Here is a 27,853-nt window from a genome sequence, read left to right on the forward strand (position 1 = left end):
TAAAGTGTGATTAATCTTTGCTCATTTGTTTTGATAAGCCACACTCCCACTTCATCTCCATCATCATCACCATGAAGTCGCTCAGTGTATTTCTCACATTCTGCACCCTTCTGAGCCTGAGCCGAGCCAACCACCTGTTCAACGGCAGCAAGGACGATGGCCTCTGCGAGCATGTGAGGGAGCATAGCCAAGACAGCCACATTGGAGAGTTTGTCCCACAGTGCAACGACGACGGGAATTTTCTCCCGCAGCAGTGCTCAGGGTCGACTGGGTACTGCTGGTGCGTCAATGTCTTCACCGGAGAGGAGATACCAGACACGAAGACACCACCAGGGAGCACACCTGTTGACTGTGGTGAGTGATGATAATGTGTGTGTCACATTTAGATGCTGTAGTTTTGACATGAAGATTAAATTTGTGGTGCAGTTAATGTAACTGAGTACATTTACAATTTTGAGGTACTTTAATTGAGTGTTTCCGTTTTGTCTTTTTAATTATGCATATTTTAGAGACAAATACTATACTTTATAAACATCGCTAGGCCCATGTTACTGTGACACGTGCATCTGTATTTATGTGTGCTGTGCCCCAGTAAAATGGTCAAGACCCCTTTGCGTCACTTTTTTACGCCCTGGTACCCTTTTTGCAATGTTTTTGGATTTATACGGCTCCGCAGGCAAGTTAGCAACAATACATCTGCAATATCCAGTCAAGTTATCAATATGCAACCCCCCCCGTTACCCTTTCAAAATAAAACTACTGGTTAACATTGTGAAAGGACACGTGGTTAATGTTGTGAAAGATAGCAAAAACGTGTCAAAGGTTATAGCGAGTGTCAATGTTTCCAACATTGATGAGAGGATGAAGAGGGACTATCCTTCTGGGCAGGAGAAGAGAAACAAACCCTCAATGACCAGCAGTCAGATAAACATGTGTTCTCTCAAAGTCTGATGAGAGCAAATAACAGTAATATTGGGTTAATGTGTGAATCTCTCTCTAGTCTGTCTTGCCAACCCAGCTGAGCAGTGCATCTCTTTTCTGTCTGCGTCTTGGTTGCTTGCCAGACTTGCGTACCTGAACAATGTTAGAGTGAAATACAACTATTTATACGTTTGAAAACATGGGATACGGGAATTATAAACTGCAGCACAGAAAAGACAACCGCATCATGAGTGAATATACGTTCATGTGTGTTTGCACGAAATGAAACTCGCAAATTCGAGCAGCAACCTCTGTGAGGACCACTCCAGTCTTTACACAGATGTGATAGGCACACATCATTTTAAAACAAGACAGTGATTATCTGTCTCTCAGTCAAGGTTTAGTTACAACTCTGCACAAATGCAAGATAGAAAGCATTGGATTCACATTGACTATTGATTATTAAGCTGTTGATTAGTGGGACAATGTGGATGCACATCTCTCAGTAAAAAAGCATCACATATTTAGTCAAGTCATAGTATAAATAGTATTAATTTTGAAAATGTATTAATATATTAAGTAAACCTAGTGGAGCCAGATTAAATGGCAATTGTTTACATGGCTCATGAGTCAGGTAAGAGGGGCCCATAGCAGCCCTATAGCAGAATTTTGCTTAGGGCCCCAGGAAGTCGGGACTGGCTCTGCTTGTGACGTATATGTGTGTGCACGCTCCGGTCATAGCCCTTTCTGACATGGCAGTGCTAATAATAATAAGCTAAGCAAGGGAAGCTGGTAAAGCACATAACACTTTTCATACACCGCAAGCTGTCAAAATAATAATGGGGCTTCTACTCTATGTATCTATTTATTAACAGATTTAGTTAGTAGTTACTTAAATATCAAGCTATTACATGAGCAGGCTATAAAAAATTCATTATTATAGATTCAACTGTCCAACAGGATATAAAGTATTAAGCTCCACTTTAACCAGCTACAACATTATGTTGCTTACAGCTTGACGCATCAGTATTAATAATAAATGATGCCAGACTTTTACTTGTAATAAAACGAAACCATTTAGTTTGTTTCATTAGGTTTTTCTTTTCTTTCATCCCCCATCTGTATACAGGTGCTGGTCATATAATTAGAATATCATGAAAAAGTTGATTTATTTCAGTAATTCCATTCAAAAAGTGAAACTTGGATATTATATTCATTCATTACACACAGACTTATGTATTTCAAATGTTTATTCCAGTTTATTATAAATGATTTCCAAAGGAAATGCAAAATTTACTTTCATCAGAGAACATAACTTTGGACCACTCAGCAGCAGTCCAGTCCTTTTTGTATTTAGCCCAGGTGAGACGCTTCTGACACTGTGTCTTGTTCAAGAGTGGCTTGACACAAGGAATGCGACAGCTGAAACCCATGTCTTGCATACATCTGTGCGTGGTGGTTCTTGAAGCACTGACTCCAGCTGCAGTCCACTCTTTGTGAATCTCCCCCACATTTTTGAATGGGTTTTGTTTCACAATCCTCTCCAGGGTGCGGTTATCCCAATTGCTTGTAAATTTTTATCTACCACATCTTTTCCTTCCCTTATCCTCTCTATTAATGTGCTTGGACACAGAGCTCTGTGAACAGCCAGCCTCTTTAGCAATGACCTTTTGTGTCTTGCCCTCCTTGTGCAAGGTGTCAATGGTCGTCTTTTGGACAGCTGTCAAGTCAGCAGTCTTCCACATGATTGTGTAGCCTACAGAACTAGACTGAGAGACCATTTAAAGGCCTTTGCAGGTGTTTTGAGTTAATTAGCTGATTAGAGTGTGGCACCAGGTGTTTTCAATATTGAACCTTTTCACAATATTCTAATTTTCTGAGATACTGATTTGGGGGTTTTCATTAGTTGTCAGTTATAATCATCAAAATTAAAAGGAATGAACACTTGAAATATATCAGTCCGTGTGGAATGAATGTATACATTATACAAGTTTCACTTTTTGAATGGAATTACTGAAATAAATCAATTTTTTGATGATATTCTAATTATATGACCAGCACCTGTATATAAGATAAATGAGTTATTGCACCAATGTTTTGTACCAGTAGGGAACAGGAATTGTTAAATTTTTACAAATAATTTATTAAATGCTGTAATCAAACATTAACAAGGCTACATTATAAATAGAAGTTGCTTCAAATGTACAACCCTTTTAATCAACATAAGGAAATACAATTAGGCAAACAAAATGTTCACACATAGTCCAAATAGTGAATTAAGTCATTAAATGATTAATTGCGCAGCCCGACTTGCAGGTCACTAAAATTTTTACAATATTTTTTGTCTAGACGATGAATTCTACTGTCCCAAGGGCTGGACCCGGTTTGGCAAACAGTGTTTCATCTTCATCGACAGCGAGAAGACATGGCCTGAAGCCGAGGTAAGAGGAGACTGATGGAGGGAAATGTACAACTGTTAAGCACCCTAGCGTCCACTAGAGGCTGCAATGTGCATTTCACATAATGATAGTGTGACAGAGCTAATGACATGAACTAGCTGCTCATATTCTTTCTTTTCTTTCTATCAACAGAGTTACTGTCTGTTTGAAGACGCCAACCTGGCATCAATCCACAGCGCTGAGGAGAATCACTTCGTCCAGGCTTTGACCAGAGGAGACTCCCACGAGTTCCCTGAAACCTGGATCGGTGGCTTTGATGCCATACCTGTATGGAAATGTTTTGGTTTAGTCGATTTTATTTCCTAACCCTGTACATTTCTAGATTCTGTTACTGTATTTTCTAATATACCCAAATACCAACATTTTCTCCCAACTGAACTTTCTGCTAGAACCCGATTAAAATGGGTTGGCCTGATATCAACATTGATATTTTAGAATTATTATTTTATTTGTTTTTTTTTAAATTGTCTTTTACACAAACATATTTTGAACAGTGAGTTTCCCTGTAAATAAAGTTGTTGTTTTTGTCACTACAAAACTACAAAATAAAAATGTAATTTGTGGGTGCAGTTAGCTACTCAAACAAAATGAAGCAATGCACCTTATATACCCAAGTATAAATCTGAGTTATCAAAATGAATAAGCTAAATAAATCTACTAATTAGTAATGTATGCATGAATGTTTGTGTATTTCTATTCATAGGATGCTTTTTGGATGTGGAGTGATGGCTCCAAATTTAACTATGAGAACTGGGCCGAGGAGGATGAAAAGGAGGAAAATGAGCACTGTCTGAAGATGAATTATGAAGGTAACAAAAACTAACTCCAAGTGTTCATACTAAAGTACCATTGAAAAAAATGCAAATGAAACTTCTCAATTAGCTCATTCTGTTCTAATAGAGGTGAATATATAATGATAATAATCTTTATTTGTAGACCACTTTTCAAAAACAACTTACAAAGTGCTTTAACAAGTGTAAAGACAATAATACACAAAAGACAATAATATAAAAAACAATACATTATAAAAGCAAGAAAACATTGAAAAGACTAAAATACCCGTTTAAGACAAATATAAAATAAGTCAAATAGAGTCAAATAAAATCCGGAAAGGCTCTCCTATAAAAGTATGTTTTAAGAAAGGACAAGAGTTCACTGACTCAGCAGACCTGATATCACACAGCATTAGTAGTCACAACCTGCAAGATACTTGCTTTACCTGTTAGCGACTAAAGATTAGCTATAATCCAAGCCTGCTCTGTCCTATATACAACTAACTAATCTATACAACTAACACCCAGAAATTCTTGGTTAACCTGTTTAATTTATGCTAACTGTATGGTGGCTAATACTCAGGCTTCAGTGTCATCAGAGCAGTGAACTACTGCATGTCAGTCACTAAAAATCAAGTCCTCACCTCACAAAAAAACTGCCAACGAAAAAGCAGTGCCATGTCAAAATAGTTATTCAGTCAGAATATTGGAATACCTACCTGTATTGAATCTGATATAAGGACCAGCTACAGTCCACATTTTTTTGTATCTCAAAACCCTTATTGTCAAGTGTTTGTCTCAATTTTTTGCATTGCAGAAGATTTGAAGTGGGAACCTGAGTCATGCAATGATACACTTCCATTTGTTTGTGCCAAGAGGATCTGAACTCAGACCCACCAATCAAAAACCATCTGACATGGACGCAACTGACAGGGTCCACATGTTGGATCCAACAGTTGGAGTAATGTTTTCTCTCCAAAATCTGTTCTTGTCCTTGTTTTCTGTCCTTGTCTTTCATTAATGGATGTGATACACATGTCGCTTTTTGAAATAAGTTTTGTTTGCAAACTGTGTCAACCCAAGATATGGTTCTGGTCTGGCTAATCCAACTGCACTGATTCAGTCCAGATCCATCCATCTGAATTCACTGTTGGCCTTGTGCCACTTGTGTCATATCTGGGTAAGCATATATCAATAAAACTATGCATTAGAAAATGTGATTTTTTTTTTATTTATTGCTTCAATGAAATATTGCACAACACTTAACAGTGAAAGAGTGAAGGTTTGTGTCACAAAATAAGGGAATTTTAAATTTCTACATATGTGTAAAAATATTCTTCCTCCAGATTTATGTGTGTCAATTCAACAATGGACCTTTTTTTTGTTGTACCAATGCAAAGTTACTATGTAAATAAGTATACTAAACACACAAGTTTAACATAATTATTTCCTTCCCTCCATTAATTTAGTTAAAACTAAAATTTCACCCTGACACCTGGCTATCTGTAAGAGAGTATATACATATAAACGAGATAATAACAAGGGGAAAACAGATTTAAAAGTAAGATGATTTCTGTCCACACACTGTCATTGTGGGGGACACAATTCTCTATCAATCAGATAAGGGGAACACTTTGATGTTCACACACCCACTTTGTGGGGACACGGTACTGTTGACAACCTAGATGGGATTAAAGTTTAATTTCTTGCCTACAGCCTTTAACTTAGTTATATATATATATATTATATATATATCATATATATGATATGTATATTGGGGTAAGAGTTCAGAAAGTAAATATAAATATATAATAATAAATATTGTCTAATAGAGTCACTAATAGAGTAGTAAAAGTTTGTGTTTGTGCGTTAAGGCTGATGATTTCCTAATGCAGCACCATGCACCCTTTTGGCCTCAAACAAACAATCACTTGCTCAATCGTCCTAATTTCCCGACACCAATGGCCTCAATGCTAAATATTTCTCTAGTGTGTGAATGTACCTGCTTTAAACAATATCTTTAAGGGAAAATAATAAATTAAGCAAAACAAAGTGTTCAAAATCTCCAAATGATGCCATCATACTTACAATCACTTTGTCAATAATAAACTATAGATAATTGTAGTGACTTGGTATTTTAAGAACCTCTTCACCTGTGAGATTCAGTATATATGGTCTGACTATTAAGGTTAGTGTTAGCTAACTACTTCATAAACCCATTGAAGACATGTCGTCAGTATGCTGAATCCCTGTTAAGAAATAACCGATTAAAATGTTTCAATAATCAACTGTTATAAACCAGAAAAAAGGTTTGAAGCTATTCTGCAACCACTGGGTTTGTTAAACCATCTCAAAATGAAAAAAAAATGTTAAAACTGGAAACTGCTTACACATATGCTCAACCAATTCTCATTTATCAGTAAACTCTTCAGTCCTTTTGCCCTTTTGTTCCTTCACAAACTCCAGATTGACTGTGTACAGCAGTGATTCAGGTTGGGTAAACTGTCCCAGCAGCTATTGAACAATTTTAGCAGATCAATAAAAGTGGGGGAGGACGCCCACTCACACAGAGACAGATAAATACCTGGTCAGGAAGAGATTTCAGGAACAGAAAGAGTAGTGAAGGCACACTGTGGACGGTGGCTGCCGAGAATTTGAGAAGAGTAACTTTATTAGTGGACAATGAGGACGCTGCTTGTGCTGTATCTGTGTGTGTACGTCGTATGGGCCCAGGGTAATCTGGAATTTGACGACGACGACGACGATGACGACGACTCGGTGAGTGTGTTTAAGTGTGTTCACTTGAATAAAATTATGGTGAAGATCCCAAAGTTTCTAAAGATATCATTTATGTCATTCTGAATATCAATGAAACGTAAATACAGTAGAGTAACATTATATAGTGTCAGAGAACAGACATACCGTCAGATACCATTTATTTCCTAAAAATTTAAAGACTCCTAAAGGAAAATCACGGGTTCAATAAATTAACGACACAGGTCAAAATACATTTAACCAGCTTTAACTTCAAATATCAGACTCTTGTGTGCTAGCAGATTTAAAGTGTATCTTCATTGTAATGTTAGAGACAGCCTTCTTTAGTTGTAATACTGATCACTATTAGGGTAAATTATTATATAATATTACAGATTATATATTTATGTAAATGATCTCTAACATTGTGATCACAATGTTGTATTGTTTTACAAAATGATGTCTGATAAAATGAATTAAGCGTATTGTAATAAAAAAAAGGCTTTTTTACATTTTTGAAAAGTCACAGACAGGTCACATGATAATTCACAGATATACACAATAGTATGGGATTCATGATTCAAATTACATGTGCAGTAATAATACATTTGGAATGAGATACAGCTGTGTCATCTACAGCACAAAAAACTACATGGACTCAGAGCGTCCTCGATACATGCTTTTAAACAACAGTTACAATTGCAAGTTTGACAGGAAAAAATAATTTAATATTCAAATTTATTCACTATTCACTAACAGTTTGCTAATGTCTTCCACAGGACAACAAGAGCCCGTCAGCTAATGGGACAGTATGTAAATGCTTGTAAAAATTGAGTTATATCATGAATTTTATTTTTAACAATTTTGATATTTTGTTATTATTTCCTTCATTTCATCACTTTTTTCCCACGGCAGGCCCTACCAGAGACTATAGATGCTCGTGGTCACCGTCCACTAGAAAAGGCCAGGGACACCTACAACCCTAACCGCTATGCCCCGCCTCCTATCAGTGGTGGCAGCAGGTACATTTCCACGCAGATTCATTAAAAAGATAATAAAGAAATAAAGTTTAAGACAAATTGTATTCTAATGAAACCACCATTGTGGTATTTAGAGATCTTGCCGCAATGGAGTAAGAATACTCCATTACAATGAAATGTAGTGGAGTAGAAGTATAATGTAAAATTACTTAAAATTGTACTTAAGTACAGTACTTGAGTAAATGGTTACTTTCCACCACTGAAAACAAACAAGTCAACAGTACCTTCAACTCTCATTGGAACAAGACTATAGCCACACTAACAGCTCTATGACCCTGTACTCTGAGTAAAATGCCATGTAAGCATGACAAAATACTCACAATGACAAAGCAAAACTGCTCATTTATAGCAGGTGTAGTGTTTACCATATTCACCATCTTAATTTAGCCTGTTAGCAACATTTTCTAATTAGCTAATTAATAAAAAAGTACAGCTGAGGCAGATGGGAATTACAGTTTTGTAGGTATTTGGTCAAAAATGTAAGTGTTGGTCAAAGTACAAATGTTGTCTTGTAGATGACTCTAGATGAAAAGTTAGCTAGGTGAAAAAAATTGCACCTCCACCCTTCGGGCCTCCCTCCAATACCACTTCTCCAAAACACATTCCCATGCGGAATGAGTGCACGGGCAGAGAGTACACAGGTAGGCAGATAGGCAGATAGGCAGCCAGTGATTGGCCATGCTAATTGCAGTTCAACAACAGCCACATATAGTGGATTTATTTAATTTTTGTGCCATAGCATTTGATTTATTGATATTACAAAAAAAACAATTGCCTACCCCAGCTTTAAGAGTTGACCAAAGTTATTACAATTCATCCTGAGGGGTTCATGAATGTGTGGACAGAGTTTTATGGCAATCTGTCCAATACTTGTTGATACATTTCCTTCAAAATCCCAAAACCCAACCTCATGGTGGTGCTAGCTGAAATGTCAGGCCATTATCAAAGCCAGTATGCTTCATCCTTGATGAATGTCTGTACAAAATTTTTGTGCAATCCCTCCAGTAGTTATTGACGTATTTCAGTTCGGACAGTAGTGGAACAACCATACCGCTAGAATGGGGAAAAATGATGGGGAAAACGAAGAGTGTTTCTCAGTGTGTCTGACATGTTAGTGAAGTGTCCCTTGCTTTTCGTCCAGGTATCGTGGCCGTCCCACCCCAGCTCCAGTCGGAAGAGCACAGTTGCAGGAGAAGGAAGAGCAGCCTGAAGCTGGAGGATGCACACATGCCTCAGAGGAGATGGTAGGAAGACAGCAGCATACAGTCACCAAAGGACCCAACCTGATGTTTTAGCTCAGGAGACCAATTGTTTCAGTTAATTTCTGCATGCTCAACAGCCTTGAATTTTGCTATAATAAAAATTGTAGTTTTAGTCTCTGAACCACAGACAGCTAAACAGAGATATTCTCATTCACCAGGGTGTTTTGTGTCCCACTGGCTGCGAGCTGAAGACCGCACTGCTGAAGCAAGAGAGGAACGTCAAGATCGTAAATGAAACCTATTTACTGAATTACTTTGAGCTCATTTGTGTTTTCAGTGTTCTTTTCTTTTGTTGTTTATTACCAGAAACATTTTTTGAGAAAAACAAGAGAAGAAATTAGTTTAAACCAATATTTATTTGTTAAAATTGCTATTATAGCAAACATTTAAATTCATAGAGTTCATTACTTACCTTGTTGCTATACTGTCATTGAGAAGATATTGGGAATGATTGAGCTTTTATTTATATATTTTTGCATTTATTTCTCACAGAGCATTAATGAACTCAAGCCTCAGGTGGATGATTTGTCCCGAGCCTCCAACAACGTCTACAACTATGTCAACAACATTCATAACTCTCTGAGGGAGAGGCAGAGAATTGTCACTGGTGAGAAAAACTTGATGACTTTTGGCATGAAAAATACATCTTGATGGTCTGATCAACAAGATGATGTTGGTAACTCGTTTCTTTTTTAACGTGCAAAATGGATCTGGTAGCCCAAATAAGTGCCATTTCAATTTAAACAGTGAAATCAGGACACCTGAACTAATATTTATATATATATATAGTTTTGGGAAGGTGAAACTCACAAACACAAAATCCATGTTAAGTGAAAGCTCCTTTTCCGACTAGATTCTTCCCTTTCCTTTTGTCTTTCCCCTTAAAATAAGGGAAAACATTACATTTATTTAGCTGACGCTTTTATCCAAAGCGACTTACAATTGCTATACATGTCAGAGGTTGCACGCCTCTGGAGCAACAAGGGGTTAAGTGTCTTGCTCAGGGACACAATGGTGGATATGTGACAGTGGGGGATTGAACCTGGGTGTCTTACACCAAAGGCAGGCGTCTTATCCATTGCACCATCGCCACCCCATAAATAATACTAATTTAAACATGGCACAAGCCAGATAGAAGAAAACAAACAGGGTATCTATAATGATAATAAAGTACTGTATATTACAATTGTCATCACAATATGATGTCTAATCCTAAAGATGGGGCCTGTTGTTTTAAGTGCTACAAAAAGTGGTTCTATTGCCAAAGACAAGAGGTCTTAATGGGAAACCCTGTTAAGTGAAGCTTCTGATGCACACACGTCTATAATTAAAATAAAATAACATTGAATTATTTTGCACTTTAACTGTTTCTTTCCCTCTCGTCCTCCTCTCAGACAACAGCAGGGTGGTGACGGATTACACTGATCGAGTGGAGGAACAACATGCCTACATCAAGGAGACGGTGGACACTGTCTTCCCTTCCAACATCAGAGTGCTACAGGTAAATAAGAGCTGACACAAGTCAAGCAGAGGGAACATTTTGTCAGTCTATTTCATGGTGTCAGAACCTGCTAATAATTATTATACAAAAATTTTCAAAATTTTCATTTTGTAAATAAAGCATCAAGCATGGAAAAGTGTAACTCTATCACAGAAAAAGCAAAACAAAATAAATGTATACAATTTACAGACAAAACAAAAGGCATCACTTGATAAGGATCAACAGGTCCCATAATCTGGCGTATCCAAACTTAAGAATTACAAACCCCTAATGTGTATTGTGCCATGTGGCTGCAGGGGGTCCTGGACAAGATCAGGTTGAAGATCCAGAAGCTGGAGAAGGCCATCCAGGCCCAGAAGGAGGAGTGCAAGGAACCATGCAAGACAAAATGCCCCATACCAGTGGTGTCTGGTAAGTTACCTTACAGTAGGGCTAACGTTTGTCTCAAAGGTGCAGCTAGAGGAAAGGTGATAGAGTCATTAAAATTCAAACGATGTGTGAAATGTTAGATGTGTGTGATAGATTAGACATTAGACATTTTGATCTGATGGTGGTGCCAAAGCGAAGTTCAGGGGGTCACTAAAATGTTAAGATTTGTGGATCATGAATATCAATACCAAATACATGGAGGTCTAGAGGATAGTTACCTTTTTCTGGACTTAAGTATTGTGCCGACAAATAAACAGCCAAACCAACTTGTTGAGAATATTTCTTAAGGGGCTTTGTTGATGTAACAGGGAAAGATAAGACAGGTCTAGCTTAGAGTAATTCAGCTGACCCCATAAGTCTTTTCTGACATTCTAGCTTTAGGTATTTCTCACATGTACTTATCCTTGTCAGGAAGACAACAATAGACTGATTAGTTAGAGACAGTGGGTCAGGCATCAGGCTAGCAAATATCAGTGTTCTCTGGGAATCTTACAAGGTTGTGTCTACAGGAATGTTTCCAAGAACTCACTGGCTCCACAGATTAGAGTGCAGCTCATGGATAGTGAGAGATTCCAATCTGACGAAGCACTGGAGTCTAAACATCAGATAGATTGTTGTTCTAGGTGAAAGGTGATGTAACAGAGAAACCTACAGGCACTAGGGTGAAGACGGAAACATAAAAGGGACCACAAGATGTTCAAATCCTTCAAATTTGGTGTTGGCATTCGACGTGTTCACATGTTGTATGCTGGCACTGTATCTCCTCGGCCGGGCTCAATAAACAATGCTATGTTAAGTCTTCATCAGTCTCTGAAACTTCTTCACACCTGAACCTGGTGGCTCACAATATTTCTCAACACATCTGACATAGATCTTTAGGAGCCAAAGTACAAATCAATGAAGCATATGATATATTTTTGACCCCAATGAATAGAACACAAAAGGAACTTTAATCACAGATTATTTGTGTTGTCTTTGGCAGAAGACAATAAACAAGAACTGAAGAACATCTCAGATATATCAGCAATTTAAATTATTAATTCTCTGTATCCAGTACATATTGGTCTATCCATGATGCAACCATACATATGTATGTAAGTGTACATAAGTTTGAAAATATGTTGAACCGTTTTTCTGTGTGATTCAGGTAAGGAATGTGAGGAGATCTACCGTCGTGGTGGAAGTGTCTCCCAGATGTACCTAATCAAGCCCGACGCATTCTCCCTTCCATACAAGGTCTTCTGTGATCAGTCCACCCAAAATGGAGGTGAGAAATAATTAAGTTAGGCCACCTACAAAATAAAACTTAAATTTTATAAGTTACCTTTACCTTACCTCATACCTAGGTCATACCTTGGATGTTTAGACCTTTGGTAGAGTTACTGTTTTTTCATTTTCCCAGGATGGCTTCTCATCCAGAACAGGCTTGATGGCAGTGTTGACTTTGGTCGACGCTGGGACGAATATAGACGTGGTTTTGGCAACATTGCATTCAAGGCTAGCAAGGGTCACTGTGAGATTCCCGGTAAGACTTTTAAAATATGAAACAAGAGACTGTGTTGGAGGGAGCTTAACCTTGGTGTGGTTGGTGGAAACCAACTTGTTATAAGACACCTCACTTTCGCATTTAGTAATTTGGGCAGTTAACTGTATATTAATATCCACCATTATTCCTACAATTTGTGGTTGACCAGTGTACCTTTCTCCTTTGTCATGTGACAGGTGAATATTGGCTGGGTAATGACCGCATTAGTCAGGTAACAAAGATGGGCCCCACAGAGGTTCTCATTGAGATGCAGGACTGGACAGGAGCCAAGGTGAGTCCTCGTGGCTTAAATTTATAGGAGAAAGGATTTTCTGAAACATTCTCTGATTTATGGTTCTCAAATGTAGGGATTTACAACTAGTCTTATTCATTAGTAAAGTGTCTTTGGGGCATTTAAGACATCATCTTGGCCTTCAGGAAATGATGATGGGAAACATTTGACTATTTTCTAACCATGTCTTCAAATCCCACTGTTTCTTCTGACAAGCTGGTTAACTACATTTGAACTTTAACCTGGGTTTTCTTATTGATTTAAAGAAGAAAACACTGGTCTTGCTATATATTAACAAATTAAGCAGTGTGGAGAGTTAAACATTCAGTGTTATGGCTTGCTGATTAGTAATCAGTAAAAACCATGAGTAATCAGCAATTTTCGGCATTACATTTTTACCAAAAATAGTTTTTCTTAAACTCAAATGGTTTCCGCTGTCATTTAGGTCCATGCCCAGTATCGCCAGTTCACCGTCCAATCAGAGACGTCCAACTACGTGCTGGCGGTCAATGGTTACTCCGGGAACGCTGGCAACTCTTTTCTGGAAGGATCCTTAGAACTCTTTGGTGAAAACCGCACCATGACCATTCACAACGGCATGATGTTCAGCACCTACGACAGAGACAATGACAACTGGTAGGTGTCCTGTTGGTTAGTATGCAGGATTACAGTTAAACCATGTGGCAAAATCCTAAAACATCTTGTAACATCCTTTACTCAGCAAGTCCGCCAAACAAACTGACAAAACGTGTTATATTAAGTCATCAGAAACTCCTGCGTAATTGAACTTGAAGAAAGTTACTATCCTAGCAACATTGAGGCTACAAACTCTTAATGAAACATTCACTACACGAGCTGGTGTTGCTTTCTCCATTTAAGAACAGTATCTGATGTTGGTAATATGTAAATTTCTAGTAAGCTAGAGGCCGAAGATTATTTGTGCGCAGCTGGTCACTAGTCAGTGACAACAAGCACGGTCACAATAGCTCTCTGAGCAATCTAGCTTGGTATTTAATGGGACAATAGGTTGACACATATTCAAGATTGATTTTGCTGTCAAATGTCAAATTTTAAATGCTGGTGTGACCAGGCCATTGAACTATATCTAAAAATAGCTCATACAAATTTTTTCTCTGTCGGGTTTTCATATATCATTTCTCTGTCCCTGTTTCCCTAAACCAGGACTCCTGGTGATCCCTCCAAACAGTGTGCCAGGGAGGACGGGGGCGGCTGGTGGTACAACCGCTGCCACTCAGCCAATCTCAATGGGCGATACTACATAGGTGGAGCCTACACAAAGAAAATGACCAGGCATGGCACAGACGATGGTGTGGTGTGGATGAACTGGAAGGGGAGCTGGTATTCACTCAAGGCTATCAGCATGAAGATTAGGCCTTTTTTCCCCTCCAAATAACTGGATAAATGTCGGAGAGTGTCAACGCACATATAACACATAGAGGAAACCGCCAAAATAAAAGACACCAATGTCTCCCAACAGGGTTTGGGGCCAATGTGAGCCACCAGAAAAGCTTCAAAGCTCTTTGTGATGGTTAATTACTATTGAAGTGTTTACTTTATTTTAGCTGTAACCTTTATGTAGATTGCTGATGGACAAACACATTTACACACTGCTAACACTGAGTTAGTGTGAGCTGGGAAAGTGAAAAAGAACTGAAGAACCTAAATCTGTTTCAAAAATCTCATTAAACTTAAATATTGAAGAATAAGAAATTGTTTAATGTCAGAAAAACTTGTCATTTCTACAGATAGGAAAAAAGTTTAATGGTTATGAGTGGATGTGCTGTGATCTGTCCTTTCTTGTTATATGAGACGTCTTCAGTGTGTGTACTACAAGGACGAGTTGTTGCCAACTGTCCTCCACTACTCAATAAAGACATTGAGGAACATACATTCTGCCTGGTCTGATTGTTGTTCACTGCACTACAGAAATAAAAATGTACACAGTAATTTTTCATCCCCGCTTAAACAAGAATCATTTCTGCTCCAGTTTGTTAAAATAAAAGAGAAAACGTGTATTATAGAGAAAAATGCAAATTTAATGACTTACCACTGTAGTGCTAGTCAATACAAATGAAACTATACTGTGAAAGAAACTATTTGATAAGAAACATAGGCAAAATAAGATCAGGGTTAACATAAGTAAAAGAATTGTGCAAAACTGTGTGCAACAATGCATTTTTATAAGTAATCTATACAAATATAAATAACACAATTACTAAACAAACAAAACGACTACAGTGTGCTGAAAGTAATTATTTCTGTATATTGTTTCTTATGAAGACATAAGAGTGAAATAAATAAAAAATCAGAACTGTGTTTTCACTGCAGTCGGGGCTGATATTCAAATGTGTCTAGTTATTGTTCAGAGGTAATACAAACTTTTGCCAACATGCGGAACCAGAAAAATACATTGTTAGTATGTAAAAGATCTAATATTATTAAATTAACATCTAAAAATGGACTGTTTGAAGTACTGTTTTAAATAATTTGGTCTGAAGTTAATGTTTGGTTGACAAGTAAGAGAGGTAAAAAAAAAAAGATCACCATTTCAAATGATACCTTTAAAACATTACAGTACATTACAGACAGAACACATGGGAATTTGTAACATAGTGATAGAAGGTGAGACATTCACTTTGTGTAATGGCCCCATAAATTGTTGTAATTCATGCAGTATGTTGCTGTTTAATTTTTATTTAAAATGTGGTTTCTAATTTTTAAAGATGTTTCTTTTTGCTCTGTGTTGAAAAAATCCTGCAACTACCTGCAACATTGTAACTGCTGCATTTAGCCATAGATTCCTCAGCCAAAGACCCGTTCATTAGGACAAACTGACTTTTAGCATGAAACTGTGTGTCAATTTGAGAGCCTGTCTATAGAGATGTTCTGTAAACAAAAATAAAACAACATATATCATATTTATTTGAATATTGTTACAGTGTGCTGGTGAAATGAAAAAGAAACACCTATTCTTCTCTTCCTTCATTACTTACTCCCATTGCAAACTGTCAGCCCTTCTTCAGTCAAACCGTTTCATTCCAGCTCTGTAGGAGCGAGAGCCTCAATATCTGCAGACGCCTCCAGGAGCTTCTCCAGAACTACCTGGTTCTGTCCAATGTCCTCAAACTGGGTCAACAGTTCTCTCTTGACCATGGGGATGGTCTTGTACTCTGCAGACGGTGCCGGGCCTACATCTATATGCTGCAGATTGATAGTAGGGATATTTTTAGGAGGAGTAGCGGTCTTCTTTCTTTGGTTGAGAGTCTTGTCTATCTGGTCCATGTCATTTTGAAGCATCTGATAGCTGGAATGATCTATGCTGAAAGGTAACGCCAACCGGCAGGACCCATGGCAGGCTCGCAGTTTGATATCAATGTCCACCTGTTGACGTAAGCAAGACATCAGCAACAAGCACTACAATATTATCATATTATTACCTTATAAAGCTATTATGATATGTTATCTGGTATCATATTATAAGATGTGAACAGTATCTCCAGGCAGAGGAAATTCCCGAGTTTGTCATTCAGGGAATCTGATCTCACGTTTTCTGACGGCTTTTTCAGAGCTGTGTCAAGCAAACCAGAGACTCCTTTGAATTTCCTTCAGAACATGGCATAAAGTACTGCTGCAAAGACATTCACACTTTTATTTTATAGGCACAATCACTTAAGAGGAAGTGATTATGTGACTAACTTTTGCTGTCATGACTGAGATCTGTTTCAGCACCAGCCACTATAATGTTTTGGGGTTTGATTTTCCACTATTAAAGTAATCTGGCCACAGTGTGTTTGTAGAAAGAGATCAGAGCTGTAGGTGTGGACGTGTGTGTGGGGAAAAAGAGAGCTGAAGGAAAAGCAAAGTGAGTAGTAGTGAGTAAACACTAAAACACTAAAAAAAGGTGGATCATGAAGTTGACTATTTCTAGAATGTGTCCCTGCCGTCCTTATGTGTAAATTCTAAATAAAGTATTGTATTGATGTAAACAACGTCACACCTCACCTCTGTTTGATACAAGTCCTCCATTTGTTTCTGGACATTGTGGCGCAGCTGACCGAGTTGCTGCGACAGCCAAGACGATCGTTTCTGTAGCGACGTGAGGTTCCTGGCTAGTCCTTCGGCATGGTCCACAAACTTAAGCTCGGACGCTGGACACGAATACAGTATTAATAAAATATAATACAGCATTACTCAAATCATTCTGTCTTTATTTTGTCCAGGAAACCAAACCAAACGTAATCACACTTACTGTATCTGTTGACTATTACTCTCCGGTTGTCGTTGTAGATTTGTGTCATCTCCGTCATGGACTTCTCAGCTGCGTCTTCGTACATCTTTGCCGTCTTACACACCTTCCTCAGTTTCCTCTCCACCTCTCTCCCCATCTTTGAGATCAAACCCTCGAGTCTGCAGCCAGAGGGGCATTTAGAAGCCTTCGGAGAACAATGCAAGGGTTTACAAGTGTATTTGAGAGTGTGCACCAGGTAAAGAGTACCTTTTTTTTTTCTTTTTACATTCTTGTCTTGAACTAAAATTCAGTCCAGATTCCAGAAGCAAGGCAAAGTGCTTGACACAAGTCAATGGTGATTGTCTGTAACTCCACATGATCTAACCCCAAAGTAGCTTGATGAACCATAGTAATTTGTTTTATTTTTTATTTGTTTTTTCCAGCTGTATTGCCAAAACATAATTTATCTCTGGCATAAATACAGTCATTGGAAGATGAAGACAGAGTTTTTTGGATTAAGGAGCAGCGGACCACAAACCACCCAGCCCAAACAACTGGACCAGGCGCCACGGAGGGTGCAGTGCTCGCTCAGAGGAAAGGAAAGAGAGCCAAGAGAGGAGCCATGCTGGCCCAGCTTGGACCTAATTATGCTCCTAAACAGCCGGTCTGGACAAAATGGGACTCATGTTGACCAAACAACAGAATTCAGAGACTGTTGCCAGATCCAGCACTTGGCAGGTGGTCCGTGTTCCGAGCTGTCAGCGCAAGACTCCGACAAGATGAGACGAGATGGACTCTGTGTTTTGCATCGCTGATGCTTGGTGTTCAAACGTATTCAAGATGGACTCTGTTTCCCAAATGTAAGACTGTTTATTGTGAAGATGAAACTTTCATATTATCATCTGGTTGCTGCTGTTTACATTCACCCCAAATTCAAAAAATGTACTGTGAAATGTTTGGGATGTATATGTAGGCCTATATGTATATATGTATATAAATAACTGTATATATTGTTTTATTTTATTTTATATGTTACCACCACTTAATTATATGTTGTGTGTAGCATGAAGGAACTAAAAATTTCGTTTCATTAAGCAGCCTTGTGCTGTATGAACTAATAAACAAATTTGCACCTTGTACCTTTATACCTTGTAACTTGAAAAAAAAAAGTGAAATTACTTCCACATGTCGAGGAAACAGGTTATGTGTGTGTGTTTGCATGTTTCTTACCCAGTCATCATCTGAGCACAGAGCCAAGCCTGATTTCACTCTGCAGTGTTGCTGACTGGTGGGCTTTCGGCCATCTTGATTCTGCTGCTTCAGCCTCGTACACACTGCAGACAAGCAGAAAAAGAAAAACTACAGGACAGGGCACAGTTCACCTTGATGTTGACATGGTATTGCAAAGATAAAATATGTTTACCTGTTGTGTTGTAAGTGTGTTTATATTGTGTAACCGACCTGAAGTTTAGACAGGACAAAGACCTTGCGTAAATGTTTCATTGTATTCAGTTTTAGTAGACGTACATTAAAAACATTGCAGTTTGTTGGATTTCTAACATTATTCTCTGGTGCTTCACAGACACCATAAACAACTGAATTTAGGATACTGGAATTAAATCCAATGTGAATGCACGTCATGTTCTGCGCTGAAAATTCACTGACCTCTTACTCTACAACTAATTTCACCTCATTGTCTAAAAACAAGGCTGGACTACCAACTAGACAAAGTGAGCTTCTGCCTCTGACCCGTGGCCCCGTAGGGGTCTTGAAGACCTCTGATTTAATGCGTGGCAATTAGGTTGTGGTGATTATTGCAAATTTGATGCACCAAATCACAATATAAACAGGAATGCTGCTGTTTGTTTTGTAAAGGCAACAGGATCCACACATACCCACATCTCACTTTCGTCCTTGAATCCCCTAGCGTGTTATTGTGGCCTACAGAAAGTACATAGAAATTGTAGGTAATAGTTTGTTATAGTTTGTATGATCATATGTTAGATTTGATTCATTTCTATGAAATTCTATCACGTTCATAAAATATTCAATCTGACAGCAAACCATTATTACAACCCATTTGCACTACAATCATGTATTACAAACATCAGTTCAATTGTTTGCTTGAAAATGTAGCACCAAACCCACACAGGTACAGACAACATAAAACAATCTAGCTAGGTGCATTACATCAAATCCCAGAATATGTTAAAATGGTTAAACGTGGACATTTACTGGTAAGAAAATGTGAAGTTCCTGCAAGACTTTACCCAGATTGTGTTTGTAATACAATAGCAGACTTACAACTTACTTCAATTATTTTTAGAACAACAATACTTTAGAACAACATGGATCAACATTTCTGGTTTTTTAAATAACACCAAAAACCACAGTAGCTGAAGTGAACATTGAATCTTTATTGATTGAGCAGAGTTCAGTCATTGCTCTGTTCAGAGTTGAGCAACAGGGAGAACAATGTGGAAACATCAGATCGTTCCAAGAACACAGGTTGGATAATCAATCAGGTCAATGACATTTACACAAAGTGCTGACAAGAACAGAAGAATCAACAAAAATACCCATGGTCACACACTGACACTGTTTGACATGATTTTGAAATCTCTTGACTTACGAACAGAACATCGGACTAAAGGTCTCAAACCAACTTTGATTTTTGGCCTCAGATATTCATCTGCAGCTTCAGTGAGCGCTTCTGTTTTATGTTATTTTTACGTTTTATTTCATGCTCCTCTTTCTTTCTTCCTGTTGCCTATTATTCTAGCAGATTTTACGGTTTGAATACACAAATGTGTGTATTTTATTTTGTTCAATCATTTCCCCCGTTTGTCCAATTAAAACTCAGCTGGTCGAATCAACATCCTAACAGTTTTCAGGCTGTAATTGGCCGGTTTATACGTCACCCACACAATTCCATTTTCAATCTCATAAGGTGTGTTTTTCTCCGGGTCGTATGTGCCTTTATAATAAATCCCATTCAAGTTAGCTGACTGGCAGTTGTTATACCACCACCCGCCCCCGTACATTATTGCACAATTCTCCTCCCACTTGTCATCGTCTTTGTCAAAGGTGCTGAATTTCATGCCTATGTGGGACAGGTAAGACGCCATCTCAGATTTAGGCATCACCAGAGCATCACCGGCATCTCCAACGTACCCAGACACATGCAGCGGGTACCCTTCCTCCTCTGAGCCAACCCTGATTGTGTACTCAGCACTGGCTACGCCCCCTTCCCAATCTTCTAGCTCCACTTTTAACATGGTCTCACTCTGATTAGTCAACAGGTGGAGGTTCTGGTTGCCTAGCCAAAACTCCCCCTTGCCCTTTGCGTCAACAGAACCGAACCCGTTACGATATTCGGCCCAAGTGCGGTTGAAGCTGAGCGCGCCACTCTCTCTTTGCTGGACTAACAACCACCCACCCATTAGCCCCTCCTGCTGGCAGTACACCTCCACTACCTCTGTGGAGTCCGTGCCATCAGGTTTGATCTTAAACAGGCCGTTCGTTTCCCCTTTCAGGTGGTTCTGGTAGGCTTCGACACAATCTGAAAACAGAAAGGGGCACACCATTGGACCGGCTTTGGCTCGGGTAGCTGAAATTAACTGCAGTGACTGAAGCACGGTTACTTTCCCTGCAAAACACTCTTCTCTAACTCATTTTGTCAATCTGTATTTTGAACACCAGCTGGATATTCCACATTTTTTAATACTCGGTTTGATTAGTGGCTCCTGAATTAAAACTTAATTTTTTAAAGGTGAGTGGGGTTCTGTTGTGGACTTGTTTAAATGTTAAGTTTATGAATGTGTTTTTAAAGGAACGTGTAAAAAAGACAAAGAAAAAAGTTGCTCTGTCCGCAGTCCTTAATTGACTCTGCTCTAGCTCTGATGGCGCACTTATGACTGGAGTACATTTAAACTCATTTTCAATGCAACATTTGTCCCAAATAACTCAACCCATTTTTGTCAATCTGTAAATCAGTGCCACATTCCAGTTTTTTTTTAGTTTCATATTTGTTACAAAGTAAAAACAGCACAAAGGTTCCATGCAAAATCTCTAGCTCTAGGAATAAACAATTACAGAGTTCACTTCACATTATTGGTACATAAGGCTAGCTAGCAAGCTAGCTGATGCTAAAGCATGCTGTCTAGCTGAATGTGTCACTCTGGCCCTTGCAGATTTTATTCCAGGTCTGAGGTTTGTGTACCTTTTCCTACATAATCGGCTTGCCGCTCGATACGCGTGCTCTTCACACTCCGGGCATGGAAATCAGGAATGTCATCCTCTCCATCTTCCGTCAGAAATAAGCCGAGGTCGTGCCCGACTTCAGCCCCGAATGGATCCCCAAACCCAGTTTTGGTATCTCCTAAGAGACTTCCCTTGGCACCACTGGCTTGGACATTCTTGGTGGTCACAGAAGAGGAGGAGGAGGACGAGGAGGAGGAAAATGATGATGTGGTGCCAAGGCTTGGGAACAAGGAGCTCAAACCTCCCTTGGTGAGGTCTGTCATGCCCTGGCACTCTGGGCCTCCCCCTATTACCTCCTCCGTCCTTTCCACCGGCCCATCCTTTGTGTGGATGACGGTCCTCCTGATGCTCTTGGTGCAGGAGACGCTTTTGGTGGACACATGGCTTGTACTCGGCTGACCGAGAGTTTCAAAACCTCCGCCCGCTCCAAATACATCACCATGGCCTCCAAGCTCAGTAATGGATTTAGATGATGTGGAGGAGGAGGAGGAGGAGGTGGAAGCAGAGGAGGACGATGATGAGGATGTAGACGGAGAGTAGGAAGTACCTGGGACCTTGGAGATGGTTGCTGGGGATGAGCTGGAGCCTTCCTCCTCTAGGATCAACGCGACTGTGTTAACCTGAGAAAGAAGAATGACAAATAACATGAGTGTGCATGGTTCTAGAAATATGTGTTTTTGTGCGAAAGATGGCAATAAAAAGATGTAATGACATCTATTTTATTTCTAGGCCTATGATACCTTGCATGAATTATGTCCAGGACTTACAATTCCTTTCACCGAACCAGGGTCTGTGAGAGTTAGCAAGTTTTTTGGTAATAAATTGTGTGGGAACACAAACTGTGTGATCATACCTCTGCCTACTACTACTGAAGGTTGGGAGGACAACCTGGAAAAGTGGCTTCCCAAACTGGTTGCCATCGCTGTGTGAAATGTAATTCTTGTTTCTGATGAGCACTTGGCACCTAAGCATGTGAATGCGCTTTGAGTAGTTGGAAGACTAGAAAGGCACTATAGAAGTACAGACCATTTACCATTTACAACAAGCTAAGTGATGTGTGAAGCTCTGACTCTGTTTCTGCTTTGACAAGTTCCTCCTCTTTTACTAAAAGGTTCCGGTAACTTTCATGAGATAAAAAGTTTGTAGGATTATTTTGGAGCCTGCACAACATAATGTTACGCTTACTTCAGGGAACATGTCTTCCTTCAGCTGTGCTGCCACTGTGCTACCATCCTTGGACTTGTACTTGCTGTCCACTATTACGTCCTGCAGCGGTCTGCTCTTCATCACGTACAGCGTCCCCACAGTCTCAATGCTCTGAGCCGATTGGCTGTCCAGCTGATTGATCTGGGAAAAAGGCAGAAGGAGAGAGTGGCTTTTTACCAAATGAAATAATGCAAACCCTGATTTTGGGACAACTTGGATCAGAACTCTATTTGTGAGAAAACCTTGTTAAGCGTCCATACAATCCAGAGTGATTTTTATAAATGACCCATCAATCATTGTATGTGAAAATAACATAAAACCTGTCAAAAGTAGATATTCTGACTTTTTAAAGTTACACAACAAGCTTTTGACACATTGTCAGGTTTGTGCATAAAACTTTGTTACCCAAAGAAAAAATTATCAATTCAAATCTACAGTGAAATGGTATTATTACTTCCTTTATGTAATTTATTTTCTATTAATATGGGACATTGAGGGGCGTGGGTTAGCTCAATTGGTAGACCACGCACCCCATGTGCTAAGGCTGAGTCCTTGTTGCAGAGGCCAGGTATATATATATATATATATATATGTGTGTGTATATAAGCTGTGTTTCTTGTTGTAACTGATATTTGAATAGATCTAAATGAGACAATATTTTTTAAAAGTTCAATCAGTTTGGAATCAGCACTATTGTGTGAATCCGCTTTACACAAGTTGTAGCAGCTGCACATTTTGTGTTTGACCAATCAACAAAGTTTAACTCAGCAGATTTTGTCGCTATGATAGAGTAACTAAATCTGGACCCAGTTGAAATGTAGGTAATTCTGTTAGTGATCTTGAGTGTGAGGTGTGGTGGAACAAAACAGTTAGGTCCTTACCTGTTTGTCCAGTGCCACGTAGCTCTCCCTGTCCACCTGGTACTCGGAGTAACGAATGCAGGATCCTTTGCAGGAACGGAGCTTGATATCGATGTCCACCTGACAGAGGAGACAAAGAGTTGGAAGTATGCTCCCTGTTAGCAAAGCTGATTCAAAGCTGTTTACATGGAGAAACTTTGCAAGCATTTTGATGATTAAATCAACTTATAGGTCAGGCTGCAGCAGTGTTACATCTAGGAAGATGTAGTGAACAACTTACTGTGTTCTGTGCTACAAATTCAAGTATCTATATATTTGGCCAAAACTAACATGAATCTGTTTAACAGTACAAAAAATATTATCATACAGAGAGGTATAATGTCTTCACTCTGGCTCTGTAGTAAATAAGAACTACATCAAGTGAAAGCTAGCTGGTAAGATAGCCTCAATTAATGTTAGTCAAAGCTAAAATTCTATTAACGTATAGATTTTTATGCTGCTGTTAACTGTTATTTAAGTGGCATCTTGGTAATTTAGTGAGAGAAAGTCGCCAAATCCAGTAATGGTGGAGAAAAAAAACCTCAACTACACTCCTGCTAAAGCTAACTAGCTTAACAGATTGTAGCGTCCATCTCAGCTTTTGACTCCAGTGTAAATTACGAATTTGCTGTTTGTTGGATAAGCAACCGTGAAATTACACATTTAAACTTATTAAATCGTAAATTACAGATTACATTTAAATTATGTAAACTATGGTCTCTATCTAATTAAGGGAGTAAAAATGATCAATATTAAGTTTTCCTGAACAAACATGAATTAACACATTTTGTTTGTTTGTCTCCTTGTCTAAATGTTTTATGTAGGTGCTGTGGCAATGATGTTTGGGGCAAAATAATGAAAACATAAAATTAGGGTATTACAAACATCTTTTACAGCAAGCCCCTTTATTCTTGAGTATTGTAGTTACTGCCCTCTGCCGTTGTAATTCAACTGAAGTACAGTTGGAGGGTTGAATATAAATCAATGTAAGCATGTATTTCTGTCCCTGTTGTGTCTCCGTACCTCCAGCCTCTGCATCTCGACGACCTGGTCTTTGACTCGATCCTTCAGGGCTGCCAGGATCCTCAGCTGTCTGTCGATCTTGATCTTTAGGTCAGTGATTTTCTGACGCAGACTCTGGGCCAGGTCATAGTAGTTGTTATCATTACCTAGTGGAAGAAGGGAGGATGCATTTGAATGAATTCTAGGACAGATTGACTGATACTTAGCAAACATTTAGACTTGAGTATTTGATCTACATTAACACAGTGTTGTTTTGTTAATCCTGGATGAATAGGCCTATTATGTTCACACTTAAACAGGCTAAAAGGTTAATATGTTTGGATAAAGTCTTCTTCTAAAAGTTTGTCTCTAAACAGCAAACAAAACAATCTTGTTGTTAGATTAAAGTTAAACCTGGTTACCTACTCTTAGTGCATGAAATGGTTGGTAGAGAAAGGAAAGCACACAAACACACTCACCAGACTCGAGGATGAGTTTCTCCTTCAGGTAGTCGTAAGTCTGTTTGGACACCTGGTCGGCGGAGCGCTGCTTGACCTTGTTCTCGTCCAGGAGGCTGCGGATTTTCTCGATCTTCCTAAGCAGGCTATGGTCGTATTTATCCATCAGACCCTGGATCCTGCAGCCCGACGGGCATTTAGAGCCCTGAAAGAGAGAGAGAGAGGGAGAGAGAGAGAGGGAGGGATAAACAGAGAGATGGTTGAAGAAAGAAAGAAAGAGATGCTTTAACCTCAGAAGCTTTTGCTATAATCATTATAAGTTTCACACAGAAAAAACACAAACAATATCTTACACTGGATTAAAAATGTATCACTGATAATCTTTAATAATTTATTATATCTACTCATCTGCATCTTAAAGTACATCCTAAAATAATTCTAGTAACTTGGATTTTGGCTTGTTGGTAGGACCAAGAAAAACATCATGAGGATACTGTCAACTGATAAAGTAGGGAACATGCTGTACCCATTCATCGTCTGTGCAGAAAGGCCACTCCCGCTGAGCAGCACACTTCTCAGTTCTGGTGCCTTGCTCCACCGGACGAGCTCCTCTGGGGTCCACCACTGGGCCCTGGAGGCAGAGAGAGAGAAAGAGAGGGGCAGACAGAAAGTTTACTCCCGCATAATAAGTAAAAGTGCAGATGTCCTGGGCCCTTTTCCTAATACACGGATGACTGAAAAGTTTAGGTCTTTTAATTAGCACCAATAGAAAAAATATTGCCGTTTTTAATGATAAATTTAATTACATTTTTTTTCTTATTTAGTTTAGTTTAGGGTACCATGAGAAAAATAAATATATTAAACTAAACGTTTTTTGATGGGGATTTGTCATTCTAACATGTATCATAATTAGAAATTGTTTATATGATTTTATGCGTTGAGGGGTGCTATTACCTGCATTTAAGTACATTTATATAAATTTAGCAACTGATGAAATTGATGTTCAATCCCTGCATGTCTTTGGGAGAGTGATAACAGTAATCATTAAATTTTTATTTTGTTTACCAGCAAAACATGCAGATGAGTCAGAGGAAGTACTTTTTTAAGCCCCAAGATATGCCTGCAGGCTTCCTCTCCAACAACCTCCACTCAGAAAATAGAATATGTTGCCTGAGAGGCATATGAACCTTTTTATCAACTCCTCTCTTTCCTCATCTAGATTTTAGCAGTTGGGGATGTTACAGAAATCAACCTGAGACTGTAAAAGTCAGGGCGTGCTAGAGTGATATATTGTAAATACAGCATTACATTTACCTGACGCTTTTATCCAAAGCGACTTACAATTGCTATACATGTCAGAGGTCGCACGCCTCTGGAGCAACTAGGAGTTAAGTGTCTTGCTCAGGGACACAATGGTGGATGTCTCACAGTGGGAATTGAACACAGGTCTCCCACACCAAAGGCATTATCTATGCGCCACTACCACCATTACGGCTGCATAAAAATAAAGTTCATGGTTCTTTTTTGAGGGTGCCTAACTCTATCTGTATTTACTTCTGCTGACATAATATCACACTATATATGAGTTAGCTGCAGTTACTAAACCAGGGGACAAATGTCCATGTTTCCTGAATCACTACAAAAGAGTTGTGCAAATTCAACATTAAAATGAGTAGTCACAATGACCAAAATTATGTAGCAAAAAACACCCATTTTAAAAAGCCCTGTATGTATGCATTAAATGAACTTGTTTCTAGAACTGATTAAAAAGTGTGTCACAGAGAAAAATAAAGTTGCGTATAGAATTTATTTAATTGATTTTATATATATATATCTGTATGCTTTTCTGTGTGTGTGCGTGTGTTGTGTTATTTTAGTGGGAGGCAAGCATGTTTTTTTTTGAAAAGAACTTTATTTATTTAGATATTGTTTTTGTTAACAAAGACTGCTTAAAAAGGTCTGAAATGTATCAAATTAACTAACACAAAATAGGTAATACTTGAAATTCTATATCAAAGAATTGCAAAACACGCTTGTATGTATGTATTATGTGAATGTGTTGTGAAAAAAACTTTTGCAAAACTAATTTCGTGAATAAATATCCCATCATTTTCAACAATATACAGCTGTGTTTCAGTTTGTAAAATGTTTTAATGTATTAAAAGTTTCATTGTGATCTGACTCACCTGAGATAAAGCTGCACAAATCAAACCGAAACAGACGAGTAAACTTAGCAGTGCCATCTTTGTTCCTGTCGTCCTTCCTCTGTGTGACGGCTGGTTGCTGAATGCTACTCTAACGCTCCTGTTGGATCATTTGAAGCCTCCTGGTTCAGTTTGACAAACCTGTGACTCATCAGGAAACGTCCGTCAGGTCAGATTAGGGTTGAGTAACTCTAACCTGATCGATGTGGAGGCTGTTTGTCGTACTGTGTGTGTCTTTGCCGTCAGTGAGTACTCCCACACTGAACACAAACACATTGTCAACTCAGTTCAGGCACCACAGGGCTTACTGGCATTTGATTCAGTTTGTTTTCTCAAAGCAAATAGTCACAATCAGCCCTGTAAACAACTATGAACCAGTAATTACTCAATCGAGGATTAATCAGAGAGGGATATGTAAAAGAAAAACTCACTGACATAATTTGTGTTTGAATATGCTTTGTAAGTGTTTTTGGTACTCGTTACCTTATTATCAGTGTTTTACCTCTGTTTCATTTTTATACGTCTTGTATATTAAATGCAGTGTGTTGTGTATTGCTGTTCTTTTATTGAATTGAAAAAAGTTAAAAGTGAAAAAACACATGAGAGTGGTATTGCT

At 38.6% G+C, this 27,853-nt stretch overlaps 4 protein-coding genes across 4 annotated transcripts; 2 read left to right on the forward strand and 2 right to left on the reverse strand.

Moving 5' to 3' along the window:
• Positions 1-71: 71 nt before the first annotated feature.
• On the forward strand, positions 72-6,932 carry LOC119911962 (galactose-specific lectin nattectin-like). The gene is made up of 5 exons (XM_038730934.1): positions 72-354; positions 3,256-3,362; positions 3,513-3,647; positions 4,084-4,189; positions 4,971-6,932. The coding sequence occupies exons 1-5, from the start codon at positions 72-74 to the stop codon at positions 5,036-5,038; spliced, it is 699 nt and encodes a 232-aa protein (XP_038586862.1). The 3' UTR covers positions 5,039-6,932.
• On the forward strand, positions 6,750-14,865 carry fgb (fibrinogen beta chain). The gene is made up of 13 exons (XM_038730767.1): positions 6,750-6,931; positions 7,687-7,716; positions 7,823-7,929; positions 9,089-9,191; positions 9,368-9,436; positions 9,702-9,816; positions 10,604-10,710; positions 11,007-11,121; positions 12,287-12,406; positions 12,542-12,664; positions 12,862-12,956; positions 13,402-13,592; positions 14,139-14,865. Exons 1-13 carry the CDS (start codon positions 6,836-6,838, stop codon positions 14,368-14,370), a joined length of 1,503 nt encoding a protein of 500 aa, XP_038586695.1. The 5' UTR covers positions 6,750-6,835; the 3' UTR covers positions 14,371-14,865.
• On the reverse strand, positions 14,758-19,183 carry LOC119911820 (fibrinogen alpha chain). The gene is made up of 6 exons (XM_038730768.1): positions 19,101-19,183; positions 18,629-18,666; positions 18,436-18,539; positions 17,227-17,410; positions 16,980-17,125; positions 14,758-16,358 (listed from the first exon to the last, which is right to left on the reverse strand). Exons 4-6 carry the CDS (start codon positions 17,360-17,362, stop codon positions 16,011-16,013), a joined length of 630 nt encoding a protein of 209 aa, XP_038586696.1. The 5' UTR covers positions 17,363-17,410; positions 18,436-18,539; positions 18,629-18,666; positions 19,101-19,183; the 3' UTR covers positions 14,758-16,010.
• Positions 19,184-19,602: 419 nt separating this feature from the next.
• fga (fibrinogen alpha chain) lies at positions 19,603-27,379 on the reverse strand. Its single transcript, XM_038730766.1, has 8 exons — positions 27,220-27,379; positions 25,560-25,664; positions 25,055-25,238; positions 24,597-24,742; positions 23,556-23,654; positions 22,654-22,815; positions 21,428-22,088; positions 19,603-20,767 (listed from the first exon to the last, which is right to left on the reverse strand). The coding sequence occupies exons 1-8, from the start codon at positions 27,274-27,276 to the stop codon at positions 20,058-20,060; spliced, it is 2,124 nt and encodes a 707-aa protein (XP_038586694.1). The 5' UTR covers positions 27,277-27,379; the 3' UTR covers positions 19,603-20,057.
• Positions 27,380-27,853: the final 474 nt, after the last annotated feature.

This window comes from Micropterus salmoides, unplaced genomic scaffold (genome assembly GCF_014851395.1).
Source record: "Micropterus salmoides isolate LMB-PRFRI ecotype aquatic unplaced genomic scaffold, ASM1485139v1 Ms_hic_scaffold_2, whole genome shotgun sequence".
NCBI classification, from domain to species: Eukaryota; Metazoa; Chordata; class Actinopteri; order Centrarchiformes; family Centrarchidae; genus Micropterus; species Micropterus salmoides.